General features: G+C 45.3%; 1 protein-coding gene across 7 annotated transcripts in view; it reads right to left on the bottom strand.

Annotated features, from left to right (window-relative positions):
• Nucleotides 1-17,327, bottom strand: part of FHOD3 (formin homology 2 domain containing 3) — a 430,821-nt gene that overhangs the window by 350,227 nt on the left and 63,267 nt on the right. For all 7 annotated transcript variants that reach the window (XM_081079071.1, XM_081079070.1, XM_081079067.1 and 4 more), the window contains exon 3: nucleotides 16,367-16,431. In XM_081079071.1, coding sequence (XP_080935197.1) covers nucleotides 16,367-16,431 — 65 coding nt within the window. The remainder of the gene's footprint in view (nucleotides 1-16,366; nucleotides 16,432-17,327) is intronic.

Genomic DNA, 17,327 nt, shown 5'->3' on the forward strand with positions numbered 1-17,327 from the left:
CCTCCTCAGGTCTCTTCAAACCCAGGTGTGAGCTCAGTTCTCTGCAGAATTCAGCCTACATGAACTCCAACAAAACACATCTGCATACGGGTATTATATGCCCCACAACACTCAGGAATCCTGCCAAAAACCAGAACCCAGGACTACCATACTCCACTGGGCACCAGGTCAGCCTCCAAAAGGGTCTGACAAAAATGGACACAACACCACTAAGACCAATGAGGCAAGATTTTTAAATGTGCCTCCATTTTTTCAAAGAAGCTTAATATAAGAAGTACCCATTTTAACAAGATTGAGGTGGTTTTTTTAACCTATAGCTAAAGACATATTTTGTGCCTTTGTAAAATGATTGAAATCAGTGCCAAAACACTGGTTTCTTCCTTCAGACTATCTCAAATGGATATCCCAAACAAAGAGAAACATCTAGGCTCTAGGGTAACAGTCCACCTTTGCAGCTAAACTACCAGGAAGTCCAGTGCTAATTTTTAATGACCAGCTGCAGTAATTTATCTAAGATCCCTGGTAACATGCATTCCTTTGTTCCTTATAATGTGTCATGATCCATCGTTGGTGGTTTAATGTACTATTTTGCATTGTTTCAATAGTGTACACCACTTCCAATCATTTTGGGAAGCAGAAAAAGTCTAAAAGTAGTCATTTAATCATGGAATCAGGGCCAACCACTGCTTTCCCCAAACACACTTCTCAATCGGAACCCTTAACCCCTCCCCACCACCAGAACCCCCTCTAGTACTCCGGTGGTGGGGGAAGCTGGCCAGCTAACCAGCCTCCTTCCCTCCACCCTGACTTCTTGGCTCCTTCCCATCCAATGCATCCTATATACCATTTTCAGAATGTGCTTCCTTAAATTCTATTCCCATCCTATCACTCCCTGCTCAAAATCTGACTTCAATGATTCCCTTATTTTTTATTTAGTAAAGTGAAAATCTCACTGTCTGTTTTTAAAGACTGTCCACACAAACACCTTAATAATAATCATTATTTGGGCAGCCCACTATTTAAATTGATATTATCTTGTTTGAACCCAACGAAATCCATGAAGCAGGTATCATCTTCCCCAGCTGACAGCTCAGAAAACCCAGGTATTTCTCAACATAGCTCTCACACCTAGTCACCCATGCCACAGACACACACACACACACACACACACCACATTGTTTCCTGTCATGTTGTTCTGTCCAAGTAGGTTGGCTTCCGCCTGCTGCCAAATTCATTGTGTTCCTGCTCACTCCCATCAGTGTGTCTTTTCTCCAGTCACTCCTTCAGCCCCCAATTTGTAACCTACGTAAATCCTTCCAGGCTTTCCTCAAACCAGTCACCTCCCAAGACTGTTCCGAGGAACAATTAACCTATAGTCCCAGGTGGATTAGCTCTCTACCCTCACATCTAATACTGTCGGAACCTAGATTTTTCCAAAGGTTGGAGCCATAATATCATCCCAGTTGGGAATTAGGAGAAGGTCCAACTTAAAACTAGTACAATTTAAGGGGAAGCCTTCTGGCCCCATGAAAACACCCATTTTCTTAAACTTCTTAGAGACTGAGGGTCATTTTCACTCACTTTTGTATTCTCAGGGTCTAACACCATAGCAGGCACACAAGTGGGGCTCCATGATTACTAGTTTCCTAAGGGAATGAATTGTCTTCACGTGGCTGAGTATAATCAGATTCCTCTCTCCACACACTGCAACGGTGGGGTTGACTGCAGCTCCTGAGTCCCTCTGCAGCGCTCTTGGGGGAAGCTCCACAAGGGACATTTGGCAATGTCTACAGGCATTTTTTTACTTTCACACCTGGGGAGACTGCTACTGGCATCCAGTGGGTAAAGGCCAGGGGTGCTGCTAAACATCCTACAATGCACAGAGTGACCCACAATAAATACCGTGTTTCCCCGAAAATAAGACCTAGCCGGACAATCAGCTCTAATGCGCCTTTTGGAGCAAAAATAAATACAAGACCCGGTCTTATTATGAGACCAGGTCTTACAGTAAAATAAGACCGGGTCTTATATTAATTTTTGCTCCAAAAGACACATTCGAGCTGATTGTCCGGCTAGGTCTTATTTTCAAGGAAACATGGTAAGTATCTGGCCCAAATGTCAACAGCCGAGGTAGAGAAATCCTGCTCTAGAAGGAATAAGGGAAAGTGCCCCAAAGATGTAGGCTCTCTCAAAGAAGTGACGGAAACATCACAACATCAGTTGCCAGATGCAGGTCCATCATAAATGCTTTGGACATTATGTGTAATTACTTAACTCTAAAAGCAGCACAGCCTTCTGCTCTGCAGCCGCCACCCCAGAACCATGTGGCGGGCATGGCAGACACTGAGGAATGGCCACATCACAAACTCCCAGAGCGGGCTGCTGCACTTCTGCCTACTAATTTTAATCTCTCGCTCTCAAAGGTCAGGAATATTTTCAGACCTCTTAGCACAAGCATATCGTGGGCAGATTTGATATATCTTGCTTCCAGTTGGCAAAGCACGTCATTCGCCAGCACCCGAATGGAGTTACAGGCTTCACTTTGTCCCTGTCACTGTCCAAGGGACTTTTTAGTCCATTATCCTAATTGGCAAATGATATGTAAGTACCAGAAGGCTGTGTGTCTGCAATTATATTTATAATGAAAGCTTAATCTCTGAAAGAAAACAGTAATTCATTATAACCGCCCTTCCCATCTGCCATTACAGCAGGAAAGGAAAAAGAAGCCACACCATGGTGAGGTACAAATTAGCTGCCCGGGCACAAAACAGACAAGACCTGACAAAAGGAGAAGCAAGAGCTGCATCCTGCTTGGCTCCACCAAGCTTTGCGCTTGCTCCCCATGTCCTTGCCTCATTCCTGGGGAAGGGGTGGGAGAGGAGACAGCAGCTTGAGGTCAGGGCCTGAGAGAGCAGGAAGCAGTCCTCCCTCTGTCCCCTGTGCATGGTGGGCTTTTGTAGCAAACCCGTCAGTACTGACCACTATATCTGACCACTATCTCAGGAAAACTTGAGAGGGTTTCGAGAAGAAAAGCAAGATGACTCTCCATGGTCTGCTATTTCAGTTCAACTTTCACCATAATCCCAAACTCTGCTGCCTTGACTGTTCATATAGATTTAGGAAGACCCACCACATACTGAAGCCAATAATAACTTCCTCTACAGTGCTTACAATGTGCCGGAAAGAGTTCTAGTAAGCACCTGATGGATTAACTGAGTTAACCTCCACCAAACCTATGGCTGTCCCATTTCACAGATGAGAAAAGGGAGGTAGAGAGAAGGAACTTGCTCAAGGCCATACAACCTGTTGGTGATAGATATGAACCATCAGTATGAACTAGGTGGGCTAGCTCCAAAGTCCACCCTCGTACACAGGGACAACTGCCACTGCAACAAGACAACCAGCTCTTGCCATGTGCATGCCAGGGGCTTTGACAAGCACTTGACATGCCCTAACTCATCTGTGGGGGACACACAAGGCCACACATTATTTTCTCTGTGGTCTGGCAGAATATTTGAGCAGAGCCCAAAAGTCTGAGTAGGAGTCAACAAAGGTAGGGCCCCAACACAAAGCTATGGGGCCACACGTCCTGTCTGGGAAGCCACTAGCAGTCCCCCAGCTGAGCAGAAGCTGGAGGGGCAGGAAGTGTGTTGTCATCTTATCCAGGTCCCCAACCCACACTGTGAGGTATGCACAATGACCAACCACTTCCTTACAAGACAGTCAACTATGCAAAGCTGTCCCAATCTGCCAGAGGGATCTCCATCTGGAATCCAAGCTACTGCCCAGGCACCCACAAACTCCCCTCCATATGCAGAGACGCAGGTGCTGCTATAGGAACTGGGCCAACTCTTGGTAAAATGGCCGCCCTCCACCTCTTCCATGAGCTCTCCCCCTTTTAAAGGGTTAGTAAGAGCCAAGTGCCCCTAGGCTCCTGAAAACCTATTCCACAGAAAGGCTCTGAACCTCAGCACACTGCAGGCCCATACCTAACGACAGTGGAGCACGCCCTCCCAGAGGTGCCGGCATCGTTATGTGAAACCAGGTCTTCTGCTCATGGAAAGAAGCGCCAGTAGCAGGAATAAAACCCTGACTAATGAGTATAGTTCAAGTTCTTGGGCTCTCTGCCCTCCAATCTAATTTCCCAATGCATAGGCAACAATCTGGTGAATATGCATGAACCATCTTTCATGATGAGGGGAAAGACAGCTAAGACAGTGTCATTTCCTGCCCACGTAAGTGAACTTGTGATCTTACCAAGGTGGTTTCATGCATAAATTACATGTTCTTGATCAGTCATTATTTTCCCCAAAATTTTGTAATCAGTCCTTCTATAAATTCTATTATATGATTACTCCAGGTCCCAGAGCTCGATAGTGTCACAACTTCCTACTCAGAATGCTCTGGGTGGAGAATGACGTGAGGCATAATAGAACCACCATCGCTGGTGAATGTGTGTCCTCTCTGACATCAGTCATTCACAGAGGGACTTCTCTAAAGCCAGTTTGCTGCAAATGCACTCATCTCAAAACCACATCTTGTTTACATCTTGATACACCAAACAACAGAGGTCAGAGTGTGATGCCCTAAATTGCTTTGGTTACATTATTCAAACAACTGTTTACTCAGAACATCAAGGTATAGAACATACTCGCAGAAAATCAAAACGGACAGAGCTTGGTGCAATGGCCGTGTCACAGCGGGACCCCAGCACAGGGACAGGCTCAGCCTCCTCCACTAGAACAGTGAGCACGAAGAGGGCATCTGGCTGCACACCCCAAAAGAGTCACATTTTATTTTAGACTCACTCCCTCTCTTTAACCTCAAATACTCTAGCCTTAAAAAGAACAAAGCTCAGGGCACTTCCAGTTTTAATTTAGCCTGGCACAGCCGCGCTGCAAGCTTTCGGAATCACTGCAGAGGGAAGAAAGGCAGGAGCAGCTGCCTGTCATTTCCCTCTGGACACGTCACCCCTTTCTACTGTGTACACAGCTTATCTCTCTAAGGAGCTTCATGTCTCTGGGAGACGGGCTAGAACTAAAGCCCCTACATCCTCAACTCCTAAACCCAGTGTACAGAGAACCTCTCTGTGGGGCTTCAGGGGTCCATAGACCACACTGTGGTCTCTCCCTCCCGAACTCAGAAGCACATGGGAGAAGATACCACGCAGACTGATGGAGCCTTGCCACCGCTGCGGCTCATGAGAGGACTGGCCTCGCATCTGTGGCCAGATGGGCTTCCTAGCAGCTCAGGGTATGACCAATGGGCCCACACAGGGGCAGGCTGCTCGCCCAGGGCTGAGCAAAGACCTTGAGGGTCCTAAGAATAGGACAGTCCAAGAAGTGGGAGAGTCTGAGCCTCATCTGCTCATCGTCTGCCAAATCCATCCATCTTTCCTCAGGCAGAAATGAAGGAGAGGCAGGAGAAAGCCACAGTATCCTCCTGGGGAGCCGAGTAGAATATCCTGCTCTCTGAAAATATAGGAAGAGTGGGATATAAGGGTTCCCCTGAGATGTACCTTCATTAGAGGAAAATGGAAATCCATGCCACATCATCCTAGGGTCTATGTGTACAGGGAGCACATTTTAAAAAACCAATGTTCCAGGATCGTCTCAGGGATGGGAAGTACAGCCTAGGGAATATAGTCAATAATATTGTGGTAACTATATATGGTGCCAGGTGGGTACTAGATTTATTGGGGGGGGGGTCATTTTGTAAGTTACATAAATGTCTTATCACTGTGTTGTACACCAGAAACTAATATAATATTATATGTCAACTCTAATTGAAAACTAAAAAAAAAAAAAAAAAAAAAAACACTGCTCCAGGAAAGGACAATAACCAGTAATTATGTAAGTTCATTTTGAAATAAGGAAGTGAATTCTTCAATTCTTGGTCTGTGAATATTGCCCTCCTAAGGGATACGGAAGGGAAAAAAGAAACATATCTTTCAGGAATAGGCAGGAAGGGAGGGCTGCCTGCCCCACTCTGACGTCCAGGCCTCCATGGGACTGAGCTGCAGTCCCAAGAACACATTCTGTCCATTCTCTGTTTATATATAAGAAACAACAGACCTGAGCAGTCATGTGGGGTCTCCGGGGGTTTGTTCTCTCTGCTTAGCTTGGGCCTTAGAGCTAATTCAACGTAATAGCTAATTCAAAGTTAGAGAGACATGGAACCTTACAGAATCAGAAGAAGAATGAAGAGTATACATAATTAGAATTATATGAATACATATTCTTGGAGAAAAACAATAGAAAGACAAAAGAATCAAGAGAAAGCCCAATGTAACTGCATTCCTAAAGAGACACAAATACTTTTCAAATGTATAGAGAGAATTCTCTGAATTTTAAATAAACTCTGTCCCCAAGTACAGGTGGGGAAACTGAAGTTCAGTGCAATTCTATGATTGGCTCCTAGAAATGCCAGACTCCTTCCTCCTTCCAGGCTCCTTTACCCCTCCCATCCCAGCCCTTAAGGGTCACACAGTATTGCTGGGAAATAGGACATAGGAGTCTCACACATCCAGAGCAGTAAAAGGCGAATGATGGTTGCATGGCGCTAAAAGCACTGGAGAGGTGGATGGGCAGCAGCCCTTCCGATGGCGTTGGAGTGGGGTCTGAGAGATGGATATGGGTTGAAGTTCAGGTATCTGGTGCACACAGCACCCATCTCAATTACCAATCCGGAACTCGGGGGAGAGTTGGAAACTTCAAGCATGCAGCTTCTAGTGAGACTCATGAGAACGGATGGAACTGCTTCGTATTGTACTGCGTTTACTTATACGCCTCCTTGTTTCCTTTAGAACACATTACACAGTAGTTGCGCCCAGTAGGCACTTAGCAAATGTAGATGAGTTATTTTCTAAGTCAGGTGTACATCTGGACATTTCTCACATTACAGTCACATAAATGAGCGTGCTGGTTTCAAGCCTACTCACAAGACACTTGAATCTTGAAAGGTACAACAGCAAAACTCATGTTCATGAAAACCCTACAGGACGGCCAGATACCAGGTTCTCGACCTAGGACAGCCTTATCGCTCCCAGTCCTTTCAGTAGCTCGTAAGGGGAGTATGAGGGTCCCCATTTTTGAAAAGTCAGTGCCATGTCCCGGGTCTCTACCTGCCTGACAATAATGGTTTCAAAAGTAAAATCCTGCCTCCCACTGCTCCCCCAGGCCCACCATCTCCCCTCAACGAGGGTATCCCTGAAGAGGCACCAACAGCCACAGTGACAGTCTGGAGTCCCAGACTTTAGCAGGACCTCTCCAGGGCCCTGCTCTTTAAATTTTTAATTTTTTTTATTTTGCCTTCTAAGTCATTTATTTAAGAAAAATAAAGACATGCCCGAGAAGGATTATTTATTTTTTTAAATGGTATATTTTAAATATTCCATCTGGGACTCTCAGAACCACCTCATTTGGAGGTGACATCACAAGTCCTTTCCATAAGGCCCAAGTCAGAGGTCTCCTGCCACAACCAGGAGTGGGGTGCTAGACTCAGAACCCCACATTCCCAACCCCCCCTGAGCCTGACACCATAGTCTGGAGCCCCCTAAGCGTCCCGACCAAGACCAGGCCTTGAGTGAGAACCCGGAAAGGACTGAGCCCCAAACACTGGAAGACAGGCCAAGGGAGGCGGGGCTGCAGCTAGGACGCCAAGGCCAAGCTGCCCTCTGAGGATCACCATCCTGATACCTGAAATGGGCACAGACCAGCAGTCCTGCCCTCAAGAAGCCTAAGCTGTCCCAGGCATTCTGGGAGGCCATCTCCGTGGATACATCTCTCTCCTACATTCTACCAACTTCCATTAGAGAAATCCACAGCATAAATCACATCAGTGACTCACAGTGGCGTTGGCAATTCCAGCCAGGACAGCTTTGTGGAGCTGTCCTTTTCAAAGTCCCTAATGGGCTGGTAATTGGTTTTATGGCTTTCTGATGAAGTGCAAAGTGCGCCATGGCACTCTGCACTGCTTCCTGGTGGCCTGTGAGACAGTGGAGCCAATGCCTAGTAAAGGGGACCAGCGTCTGGTCAGCCCATCCTTGGCCTCCCCATGTCACTCGCACCAACCCCAGGACCCAGGCTCCATGCCCAGGGTGTCCTGAGCCAACAGCTCACTAGAGGGAGATGAGGTGGAGGACAGGCCAATGTATCACATCGTGGGACAGCTTTTTAAGGTACCCTGGGGCAAACAAGTCATTAAAAAATCCTCCAAGGGGTGGCCAGATGGCTCAGTTTGTTCAAGTCCGAGCTCTGAACAGGGTTGCGGATTCAATTCCCACATGGGCCAGTGAGCTGTGCCCTCCACAACTAGATTGAAGAGTTGTCACTGAGCTTCCGGAGGGGTAGCCGGATGGCTCAGTTGGATGGCTCAGTTGGTTAGAGCACGAGCTCTACAACAAGGTTGCCAGTTTGAAAAATGGCGACTGGAGTTGGAGCTGAGCTGCGCCCTCCACAACTAGATTGAAGGTCAACGACTTGGAGCTGATGGCCCCTGGAGAAACACACTGTTCCCCAATAGTCCCCAATTTAAACAAAATCCTCCATATACTGAGTCAGCTGGCGAAATTATGTTATATGCGTAGTGAAAGTTTACCATCACTAGTGTGACTGTTGTAGGCAAAACAAACATACAGATTGTATTTTTAGGTGCAATTTGAACAGCTTATCTATTTGCGCATGTTGTAAATGTCAACTCCTACAAAATATTTAACATTTATAGTCTTGAGAACATAATTTTTCAACTTTAAAATTATTATACAATGTAACTTGGTGTTACGGCATTTACACGGCTCTTCATGCATTCAACTGTCTTGTTTAATGCCTGAGCCCGTGTGCTCAAGAGCTTTATTATTCTTCATTTCAGCAGACCCATCCAGAGAACATGATTTGGGAACAAAGATGGGGACAAGAGCGTCCCACCCCATTCCCCAAAAGCAGTGAAGCTGGCACTGTTTCCCAGTGCAGTCTTGAATCAAGTCATTGGCCCAAACTACTACCATCTTACTTCCAACCTCAGGACCAAGATTTATGCTCACAGCTCCACAGAGGCCCCAGGCCACCCAGGGTGGGGGCAGCAAGTGGTCTCCCAGTCCCCGCACACATCGCTCTACCCTACCCATGCACAGGCCAACACTCACAGATAGTGCAATCTCTGAATCACCCAGTACCCTGTAAAACCGAGAGCCTCCCTCCTGGAAACACTCTTGAAAATGACATCCTACCCACTTCCACAGCTATGTTACTTTCTGTTTACTGCCCTTTATTCTTCTTCCAGAGAGAATACCAAAGAAATTCATTTCTAAAGTAAACGAATTAAACATTCATCAGGACCATGACCCTTTTAGCCACTTTCTTTAATCAACAAATATTTTGTGGTCTCCTTCCATGGGCCAGAAACGGTGCGATGCCAGACATAAAACAGTCCACCTTCAAATGTTCATGAGATAGCTGCCCCCTGACACAGAATCCCTACCTCGTAGATCTTCCCAGATAAGACCTGATCTCCTACCCAGGAGCAGGAGGACTCGCAGCCTCCAGGCCAGAACGCTTTTATTGCTTTTGGGCAGCTCCTAAAGCTGGAAGTGACAGTGTGCAGGACTCATTGGTTAAGAGCCTTCATTTCCAGGGACTTCCCAACATACAACCCAAAATGAAAGGCCATGTGTCCAGCCGGTCAGGATGGAAACCTGGGAGCAACATGGAAGTCCCAGCTCCACCTACAAGAGTCAGCAGCCAGCTGGGAAGAGGACTTTTAACCACATTACTAAACACAGTCAGCTCTTCAAGGGTGAAATCCATTTTTCTCAGCTGATTACTTTCCCCTAAGGCAATCTGTGAAACACAGAACATAGCATTTTCCTTACCAAAGGTTGTGTTCTGGACATAACTAAAGGGTCTGCTGGACAGCAACATTAGAGTCTAACTGCCCGCACATGCAGTTTACATTCCTCTTGTAACATCTGCTACAGGTGTCCCCACCAATATGACTATATACTCGTCTTTTTTTCTTTTTTTTTTTTTTTGCCAGAATTTCACATTCCTTGTTAAGGATTTAAGCAATTATTAAGGCCATTGTAAAACAAACACATTGATAATGGTTCTAACACAATGCTCAAATTCTCTTATCCGACATCTAGGGATCCTTAGAGATGAAAGGTCAAGTCCTAAAGAGGCAATGAATAATTTAACTAAAGTGAAAGGCGGGAATAAGAATCCAAATATGAAATAAAGCTGCTATAAGAGACCCTGACGCACCTGCTTTTCTTTCCTGTGGTTTGCTCACGTCCATATTTCCTTTCTTGCTACCTCTGAATTTCCATAGCTGATGTTGAGTTTCCAGCTCTATCGGGAAGGTTCTCATGCTAACTCTCTCTCATAGGTATATGTCTCCATGTCTTTACCCAATCCTCATATTTACATTGACCTGCATATCTGTAGATGGTAGGGCCACTGTCTAAATTCATTCTCTAGTTGCTCTTTTCATTTTTGGCGAGAAATCATTCGTGACCTATATATTCCAAGATTCTATAGCATCTGTGGACAGCTATGTGACAGAACTGAAGAATCACCAGCATTTAAACACTGGACTCACACAGTCTAACAAACCTGGTGGTATGTTTTATAGCCTTCCCATATTCTTTTTGCCTGAAACGTAGCTACCCACAGAGGGGAGAGGCGCTGACAAGCTGGCCTCCCCCACCCCAGACCCAACCTGGATATTCTGAGGGTTCTGCCTCCTGGCAGCTGGGCCAGGTTAATAGGAAACAGATGATGGGAGGTGTTTATCTGATTAACCCACAGAGCTTGTTTTTACCTAAAGAACAGAACCCTGGGCAAAAATGGGTCACAGACTTGATGGTGTGTAAAAGGGAGGAGGTCTTTAAAAAAATGCAGGCAGCAGAAGTCTCCTGCTGCAAAGGGTAACTCAGGATTTCAAACCCAAGCCCAGTATGTACCATGGCTGCCACCAGCCACTCAGGGGTCTCTGCCATAGATGGCAGGGTGGGAGATGGACTTCAGGGTTTCTGGGAACCAGTAGATCTCAACGACGAGGGCAGAAAATAGGAAATGTGACCCACTGAACATTACACCACTGGGGAATACTATGGCCAGCACACTGAGCTTGGCCACTGTGACATCCAGGGACAGGACGGGGAACCCCACCCCCCAAGCCAAGGCTTCAGTGGCAGAGGCAGGACAGGAGCAGAAGCAGCCTCCAGCGGGAATGCAGGAAGCCCAGGGCAAGGACTGGAATTAGAGAAAGCAGGCAGGGGAACCAAGAAAGGAAAGAATGGCTCTGGGGGGGAGGGTCTCCTGGCCGAAGAACAGCCTGTTTTACTGTTTCTCCAGTCACACAGTAGATTCCCCTGTGAGGAGACTGCCAGCTTGGGCAACAGAGAGCCAGCATCACCTGTATGGACCCCCAGTGCCCAGAGGGGCTGGACACGAAAGCTAACACACGTCATTACACAGGCCGCAGGTGTCTCCCCGTCTTTACTAGCTAATATGAAAACACCACCCAGGTGCTTTTGGGCCCAAGAGTGTTAAAAGGTATTTTGCTGTTTCCAGAAGGAAACCTGTAGCTTTAATGGAAATTCCAATAGTCAAAGGGCAGTAAAGACCACCTTGGAGTCTAGTTACCACTTCAAAGTCACATGTCACTCAGCAAGCCACCCAAGGGGGAAGGAAGCTGGAGGGGAGCCTCCCTAAAGAATCAGGAGGGCTCACCACACAAGACCAGCTCACAGGGAACGTAGAGGGAAGAGATTCTCAGAGCTGGGGTGAAAAGGCAGGGAGCGGTACTCGGCCCAGTCAGAAAAGTGGCTTCACAGGCTTAAGAAGAAAGGCAGAACCTGAGACAGGGATTGGGGAACAGAGGAGGGGGTCAGAGTCATGGATTACAGCTCCACTCCCACTCTCTGAATACAGAAGCCTACGGCCCTCCACTGTAGCTAGAGGGGGTTCAGACACTGGACAGAATCTGTACCTGCCCCAGAGCCCCTGAGCTGTCATCACACCATACACAAACACCACCTCCATCACGACCAATGCAAGCAGCACTGATACAGAACCCTTTCCCCTTAAGATTGCACATGGCCTGGGCATCCTTCTCAACACTGTGCCCCAGGGAGCCACCTCCTCTAAATTGGCTATGGGATGAATCCCCTCAGTCAGTCTTGCACTGGAAGATTCTTCTTGGAGACATGCTCCACTAGTTGTCATTCACCTCTTTGCTAGAACAGTATAGAGCAAAGCACACAGCTGCAGGACAGCTCTTGAGAACAAAATGCTTTGCAAATGATATATCGATGCTTCCTTCTGTTGATGTTTCTGTTGTTGGAAACTGACTATTTTTCTACATTAGTGGATGAAAAGCCTCTCCTCCTTTGTTGCCTTTTGAAGTTGTCTGTGTCCCTGTGATTTGACCTTTCAGGAGCAATGAGACTAATCTCATGCAGAGATTAGTCACTCAGCCACCCTGCCCGCTTTTGCCTACCTCATTTCTGTGAGCAGACCTCATCGCCCCATGGGTTTTGGGAAAATGTCTCTGAAGACCCTTTGTGCCAGGTTGTTCTTAACTGCAAGCATAAATGACGGTTGGGAATCTTCAGCCTATTTTTTTTAATCCTTTTGTTTAACTAATACTGGATACTGGATAGTGTCAGTCCCAGACAATCAATCGAGAGGGTTTGTTTTCTTAATGGGGCAGTAGGGTCTGCTTCAGAAAACTGACATACACAAGTTTTAAGCCAAACAAAATGTCTTCAAAGTCAGCCAGTGGAAAGCACTCATATATTAACTCCTGATGACTTCAAATTTTTTTTTTTAAATCCTCAATTCCATTCCTCACTCCACAATTCTTCTGCTCCTTTTCTCTTCATGGTGAGATTTAGTCATCGGAGCCAGTTGGCCCTCCGAACATTTTTCTGGTGTCTGGAAATAGGATCAGTTGCAGGAACCAAAAAATTTATTTTCTCTAGCTAACCTCATAAAATGCAGACTTCTCATGTCTATCATAGATTATTTTATTCATATCTGTAACTTCATGCCCATAATATGACCATCATTTTTCAAGGGACTGACTAGATTGAGAAGGAAAGTCATGCATTATTTGCTACGATGTGTTACATCAAGTGGTCATCCTCAAAATGTACAAAGAAGTAAAAATTACAGTGGAAGGGAGGATACAAATACAAAAAGCTTGGGGGCTTCTCTCTGTACCAAAATCTCATTCTCACTTCCTGCCAAATGCTTCGGAACCATTGTGCTATCAGAAAAGACCTGTCTCAGTTGCTAACTGGGACCCTCAAAGCAGTGCCCTTCTGGCCTTCATTTTTCGCGAGGCTTGCTCAGTTGCTAAACATGAAGACTCCACTCACATCCCAACGGGTACAGAGTTCCAAAGTTAACACTGGAGAATTCCAAAGGCATGTCACTTCCAATTTGTCAACAGGCAGTCCTGGATTCTAAACATTCTTGTACTTAATAAAAACAGGAACGAAAGAGAAGAGAATGTAGGGTGCGAAAAACATTATTTTGGAGAAATTTACTTGATAGCATTTTTACACCCATGAGCCAAAGTTGATCCTGAATCCTTCCAGTCCAGCTGTGCGGTGAGAAGGAAGGTTGCTGGGGGAGCTGCATACGGTGCGAGGTCTCAGACAGCAGCCATTGTCCAATGCTGTAATACGTCACCTATTTATTATATTGTGAAGAGGGGCAATAATCTTAAAAAGAAACAAGGACTCAAACAACTGATGTGAACAGGTTTCCCCATCAGCCCCCCCTTGTCGTGTTTTCTTTTGTCATTTTGACTGACGATTGTTCCAGGTTTGGTGTTTTTTTCATGTCAAAGAAATCTCACCTAATACTGCCATTTGGAAAGGGAAAGAATATGTCACAACGGGGGTTGGTGCTTCATACACATGATACATACATTCCATTTTCTATACATAACCAAAGGATAATATTTAGTGCTATTATAATAAATCTTTTCCAGACCTTGCCAATAATAGGAAATGGAACGAGAAAGAGGGTTTTTTTAATACAATGGAAAAACTTTGCCTTCTTGGGTGCTGATATTAATTTACACAATCAATCCCTCATATGACACACTCAGGCCTAATTAGTGGTGAAAATGGATTAAAGCAGAAAATCCTTTTCAAATGATACATACATACCTTAAAACTTTATTTTAACTTGCAGCTATGGTGACTGACCATCCTGGTTTGCCTGTGATGAGGCACTGTTCGTCACCCTGTTTATAGCCTATAATGAGACACATCTTCACACCCTGTTTTCAGTCCCAACCTTTCCTTGCATAAGGATCCACTATCTGAAATTCTGTGTGGACCTTCTTTCCTGAACCACTCCAAAACATGGTCTATAATTTCCAACCTGTTTCTTTGACGTTAAACAAGAATGAAGATACTTCCGAAGACTAGAATCCTTCCATATTTTTACAACATTTCCCCCTTTTTTTTATTTCCCCCTCTTTATAGCTGTCACAATCCACTGATGTTGACAGACAGGCTTTCATACTCATTTTGAATCTTTTCCAAAATATTCAATGAATTTTCAAAGCAGTGACTTTTTATACTCACATTTAAACAGTTTATAGAATATTCATGTACTGTTTCACTAAATGACAAAATTCCAATAACAAGTGCAATTGGCATAAGAGGTTTAGGAACAAACCTACCTACTGACCCCATAAGCACCCAATTCAACCCCTTGAGCAGGAAGTGACGTGTATCCTCGGAGAGAGTAAGAAGAATGGCTGGAGGTGCTCAGCGTGCCATGGGGATACGATATGGGCTTTAAATGGATGATATGGGACTATAGGATACAGAAATTAATGCAGTGAGTCGATAACATGATAGTTGAATAAAAAAACTCCTATACTGACATATTTAAGCACATACTACAAAAGAGCAAATTTTTTTAAAAGGAGTTAGCTCATCAAGATTTTGATCTAGCCCATATTAGTGTAAATCTGCTTTCCACTGCTTTTATTCCTGGGAAACACCAATGTATACTCATGTCCCAAATCTCTACTGGTTATCATCTATATTTCAAACAATATTGAATTTGAACAGTATTTAGCACATGTTATGTGCCTGGATTTGTTCTCGACACAGTATTGGGGAGAGTTTATCCAAAATAGATCACAAGTCATTGAGAAGTTTGCAAATTGTCAACATTGGCTGAAGGTCCTACAGATCTTACTGTTTCCAACAAGATTACGAACTCTCATGACACACTGACCCTTCCGCCCCTGAGGTTAATGAGTCTGCCACACAATTACTCGCTGGTCCCAGTATCAGACAAAGGTTGCCACTCGAGACACTTGCAGCCTCACCAAATGAAGTAAAATTACACAGATTTCCATCCATGGTCTGGCTGCTCCCTCAATCCCATGCTTGGGACCCAGCAGGGATGGAGGGAGGAGGAAGGGCCAGAAATGATTCCTTCCACTCCACCCTTGCACACCACACTCCAGGTGCAGACTGGGCCGCCACAGGATGACTTAGCCTCTCCTAATGAGAGGCCTGGGTTAAGACCACAATGTATATTAAGTAAAAGCAAAATTACTCAGATATGAAAAACTTTTACGCATAAAGTAAAATGTAGTTTCTTTTTTTTCCTCTTTATATTACATATTTGCTTCAATTTGGCCCAAGGCCATGAGGAAAGGAAACCAAGCCAGTTTTAGAAATGCCTCACATAGAGATTGTCCACTTAGCATAAATAATTGCTTTCATTGCCATTCAACCCATGTGTATAGGTAGACAAACCAGTGGGTCCAGGAAAAATCACCAGCTGCAGGGATGGCCCCAATGGGGTTTTGGAGTGACTGCAGGTAAGCCATTCTGAATCACAAACACGTCCGTTGAACACCATTATTGCTCAGTATCCACATGTGTCCCGTCTTGCACTGACCTAAGATTTCCCTTTCCATCACCTGACCAAAACCAGAGCCTCAGATCTCACTCTCCACAGACAGCTTCACAGAGCCACCAGGAAGCATGTGAAGGTTACTTCAACTGGCTGGAGATTCACACTGGCACAGCCCCAGCACGCACCTCATCTCTCCAAGCAGCGCCAAAAAAAACCTCATCAATAATCTGTCTTACCTCCAGCTCTAGTCACTAACCAAACAACAAAAGAAGTCATGTGAAACAGGGCTTCGAAAACGATCGCTAGAAATTATTTCACTAAAAACTAACCATCCAGTGACAGAGGCTAACCTAAGTAAACAGCATTAACAGTGAATATTGTATTCCCAAGAGTGGCATTTCTCATCACTTGTTTAATCACTGAGGGCAGATGGTAAGTATCCCCAAACAGATGTCACTCACCGATGCAGGCATGGACCCTCACAGACAGCTGTGTCCTTAGAATGATGCTGTGCTTCTTGCCCCGCCTGACAGAGAGAAAACAGAGACAAAACATACATGGGCATCAGAGGAGTCAGTGAGAAGACGCCTCGATGCTGTCAAACAGCTTGAAAGTACTGACACACCCACCTGAGAGAGGCTACAGACAAACAGGGACATAAACAGAACAAGAATCTATCCTGAAATAACGTCACAGGGCTTTAGGGAAAATAAAATAACAAAATTTGACTCCGTTGGATTGACACACGCATTTTATTGCCTAACCCGGTCAACTTGTTCCATCCACAGAATTTGCATGTCCTCATGCTTGACCATGTTGGGAAAACTTTGAAATCTGTGACCATGAAGTGAAATCCCTGGAATGTAACAACACAAATCTGCTTAATCATTCCCATGGCTATTTTTACATTTTTCTGGATATAGGTAAAGGGCACATACGTAGAGGGGGGTCAGAAAGAGCTGCTTTGCTGTGTGTCAATTCAAAACTGCAAGGCTTTTCTCTTTTACAGGCAGATGGGAGTCCACCAGAGAGATGATAGGGTATTTATTATCAGGAATACCAACTTACACCACACCTTGCCTCACCTTTGCTTCGTTCTTCATTTTTCACAAGGAAGAAAAAAAAGGATGGCGCTCTCCCCAATTCCAGTCCTACTACGATTCATCTCACTTTATGCAAAGAAGGACTCAAGCACAGAGCAGTTGCTAGAGAAGATGGTAAATGGGGTGGGGGGAACATGAGTTCTGCTACCTGGGAGTAACAAAGTCTTTGAGATTTGGAGAAAGGGGAAAGACAATAAACAAAGGTAAAATGGAGCCAGCCAACCAGCATGGCAGCAGGTAACGTGCTGGGTCTCTCAGTGGCGGAATTCCCCGTCCCATCACTCCTCTGGCCACTCTCATCTCTGCCCATCAGGGCTTC

The sequence above is a fragment of the Rhinolophus hipposideros genome (genome assembly GCF_964194185.1).
Source record: "Rhinolophus hipposideros genome assembly, chromosome: 17".
Taxonomy (NCBI): Eukaryota; Metazoa; Chordata; class Mammalia; order Chiroptera; family Rhinolophidae; genus Rhinolophus; species Rhinolophus hipposideros.